This window comes from Oryza glaberrima, chromosome 7, assembly GCF_000147395.1.
Source record: "Oryza glaberrima chromosome 7, OglaRS2, whole genome shotgun sequence".
NCBI lineage: Eukaryota > Viridiplantae > Streptophyta > Magnoliopsida > Poales > Poaceae > Oryza > Oryza glaberrima.
This window is the reverse complement of record NC_068332.1, coordinates 7,299,923-7,302,694: the sequence shown is the minus strand read 5'-3', so window position 1 is coordinate 7,302,694 and position 2,772 is coordinate 7,299,923. Positions and strand designations below refer to the sequence as shown.

General features: G+C 39.6%; 1 protein-coding gene across 1 annotated transcript; it reads left to right on the top strand.

The window, feature by feature from the left end:
• Window positions 1-591: 591 nt before the first annotated feature.
• On the top strand, window positions 592-2,424 carry LOC127779362 (protein FAR1-RELATED SEQUENCE 5-like). Its single transcript, XM_052306093.1, has one exon. The coding sequence runs from the start codon at window positions 592-594 to the stop codon at window positions 2,422-2,424; it is 1,833 nt and encodes a 610-aa protein (XP_052162053.1).
• The last annotated feature ends 348 nt before the right edge of the window (window positions 2,425-2,772 follow it).

Genomic DNA, 2,772 nt, shown 5'->3' with positions numbered 1-2,772 from the left:
CCTTGGTTAATAATATTGTACAGCTCTAGAATCGTGTTTACAAAATAGCTTTGAGCAACTAAGGGTCTTTTAAATGCTGTTTATTGCAAAACCTAACCCCTATATTATAACTCCATTGTACTCCTTTGCATTTATGCTGCACTTGTGGGTGTGTCTTGTTGAGTACGGTGGTTGTACTCAGTCTTGCTCAATTTTTCCCAAACCCAGAAGAGGAGCCCCTGGATGATGAAGGCTTTGGTGTCTAGCTCGTGCCTGCCGTCAAGCGCCTGTGGTCGTCGCCTTAGTCTTCCGCTGTTTTTCGTTGTCTTTGAGTGTGCTGGGCCGTCGCTGCCCATGTAATAATTAACTATTTACGCTTCCGCTTGTTAAACTCTGAATTGTATCAACTTTTGGTGTACCTTGCCTCCTGGGACAAGGAATAACACACGCACGTAAGGAACGCCCGTTGGGTTATTTCCGGTCGTGACACACAATCATCCACTATCTCCACCAGAAGAAAGAAAATTCCTAAGGTCTCACAAACATATGACAGACCAGGAGAAACTTTTGATAAGAACTCTGAACAAAATCAATGTGCACACAAGAATGATTATGTCTATTTTGTCATATGTTAGGGGTGGCTTGTCTGCAGTTCCTTACACAAAAAAGGCTGTGAGCAATTATAGAGATTTTGTTAGAAGAGAAAGTGGGAAAAATGACATGATGCAGTGTTTGGATTTTTGTGAGAAGAAAAGATCAGAGGATCCATTATTTTATTTCAGATTCAGAACTGATGAGAACAATGTTGTGAAGAGTCTGTTTTGGTCCGATGGGAACATCAGAAAATTTTATGAGATGTTTGGTGACATAGTTAGTTTTGACACGACGTACAAGACAAATAGGTATGATTTGCCCTTTGCTCCATTTGTAGGGATAACTAGTCATGGTGACAATTGCATATTTGGTTATGCATTCCTACAAGATGAAACAAGTGAGACTTTTCAGTGGTTGTTCAATACGTTCCTTGATTGTATGGGTGGCAAGGCTCCTGCTACTATTATAACTGATCAAGACTTGGCAATGAAGGCTGCTATTGCCATAGTTTTTTGGGACACTGTTCATAGGAATTGCCTGTTCCATATGTTATCAAATACAAGGGACAAAACAGGAAGGACATTCAATTCAGAGGATGAAGAAGTTTACAAGGATTTCCATGATATTGTTACAAAATCCCAGACAGAGGCTAAATTTGAATATTTGTGGAAAGATTTCATAAGAAGAAACAATCTATATAATGTTAGGTATTTTCAGCTTATATGGGTCACTAGAAAAAGATGGGCACCAGTTTACTTCAAAAGCAATTGGTGCCCTTTGATTCAGACAACAGCAAGGAGTGAGGGGACAAATTCAAGGTACAAAGCTGACATTTGTTCATCTCATAGTGTTTTTGCATTCCTAGCACAGTATGAAAGGATTGTAGAAACAATTTATGAGTGCTTCAAAGAACAGGAATCGCTGACTAGGAATACTGTTCCAGATACTTGGTCAGAATATCAATTTGAGAAGCAAGCTGCAAAACTGTATACTAGGAAGATATTTTGGGCATTTCAGCGTATCTTGCAAAGCTATACCAAGTATGATGTGACCGTGAAAGTGCGCGATTCTATTTTTGAGGTGTGCAAATCAGAGATTCATGCACTGCAGGATTTCAGAAAAAGGAAGTATATTGTGGTTGTTGATACTATAGCTGAAGAATATGAATGTATCTGTCCAAGATTTAAGAAGGATGGTATTTTGTGTGTTTATGTGCTCAAAGTACTCATTCACTTGAACATAACAAAACTACCTGAGAAATATTTTATTGAAAGATGGAGGCTGAAAGACAAAAACCAGGAATTATCTGTGCCAAACACATTGATGTCTGCTGCTGTTCTTGAAAGCAACCCTTTACTCAGGTTCAACATCTTGTCACAGAAAATGATTAAGTTGGCTTCAGATACATCAAAAACAAAAGAAAAGTTTGTATATGTGATGAATGAAAGTGACAAGATTGAAGATGGGTTGAAGGCAATGAGTGACACGGCTCCTAATGAGGCTACTGTTCATGTTCAGGATGCGGCAGCGACAACTTGTGGTGTAGCTTCTGTTGGTGCTCAAACTGGTATACTGATGGGTCCTAGTGGTGTTGGTATTGATGCTGAGAGCACAAAGGGTGCGGTTGCTGAAACTGAACCAACAGATATGGTTGGGATTGCTTCTACTTCTGTTTTGCTGGATCCAAAATGCTCTAATAGCAAAGGCAGGCAGAAGAGTGAGCCAAGAAAAAAGAGGCTGATAGATGTGATTAGAAGCAAGGGTTCGGTGACATGTAGTGGTTGTGGATCCCATGACCATAACATTCGGACTTGTCCCCAAAAAAAGAGAAGTCAAATGCAACAGAAGTGATGTAGGAGAGGAAATCTAGAGAACTTTAGGGACATAAAACTTTTTGGGTAGCAAAAAAATGACTGGCCTATGTCTTATGAGTAGAAACATCAAGAAAAAATGGCATTCCACATTATGTCTTTACCCCCTTTTTGTTTGTGTGTTTTTTGGATGGTGCAAATACAGTTACATGGTTGGCTTTGCAGGCATAACTGATTATTAAAAAGAAAGAATTGCTTGTGTGAAAAATGGCATACCGTATTTTGTCTTCACTCCCTTCTGTTGTATTCTGTTGTATTTAACGTATATCTGTCCTCCCTCCACTCCCTACCCCCCCCACCCCCCCCCCCAAAAAAACAATTGGACCTA

Excerpts from the sequence above, each read along its gene's own strand:
- LOC127779362 (XM_052306093.1), top strand. The coding sequence starts at position 592 with ATGTCTATTTTGTCATATGTTAGGGGTGGCTTGTCTGCAGTTCCTTAC.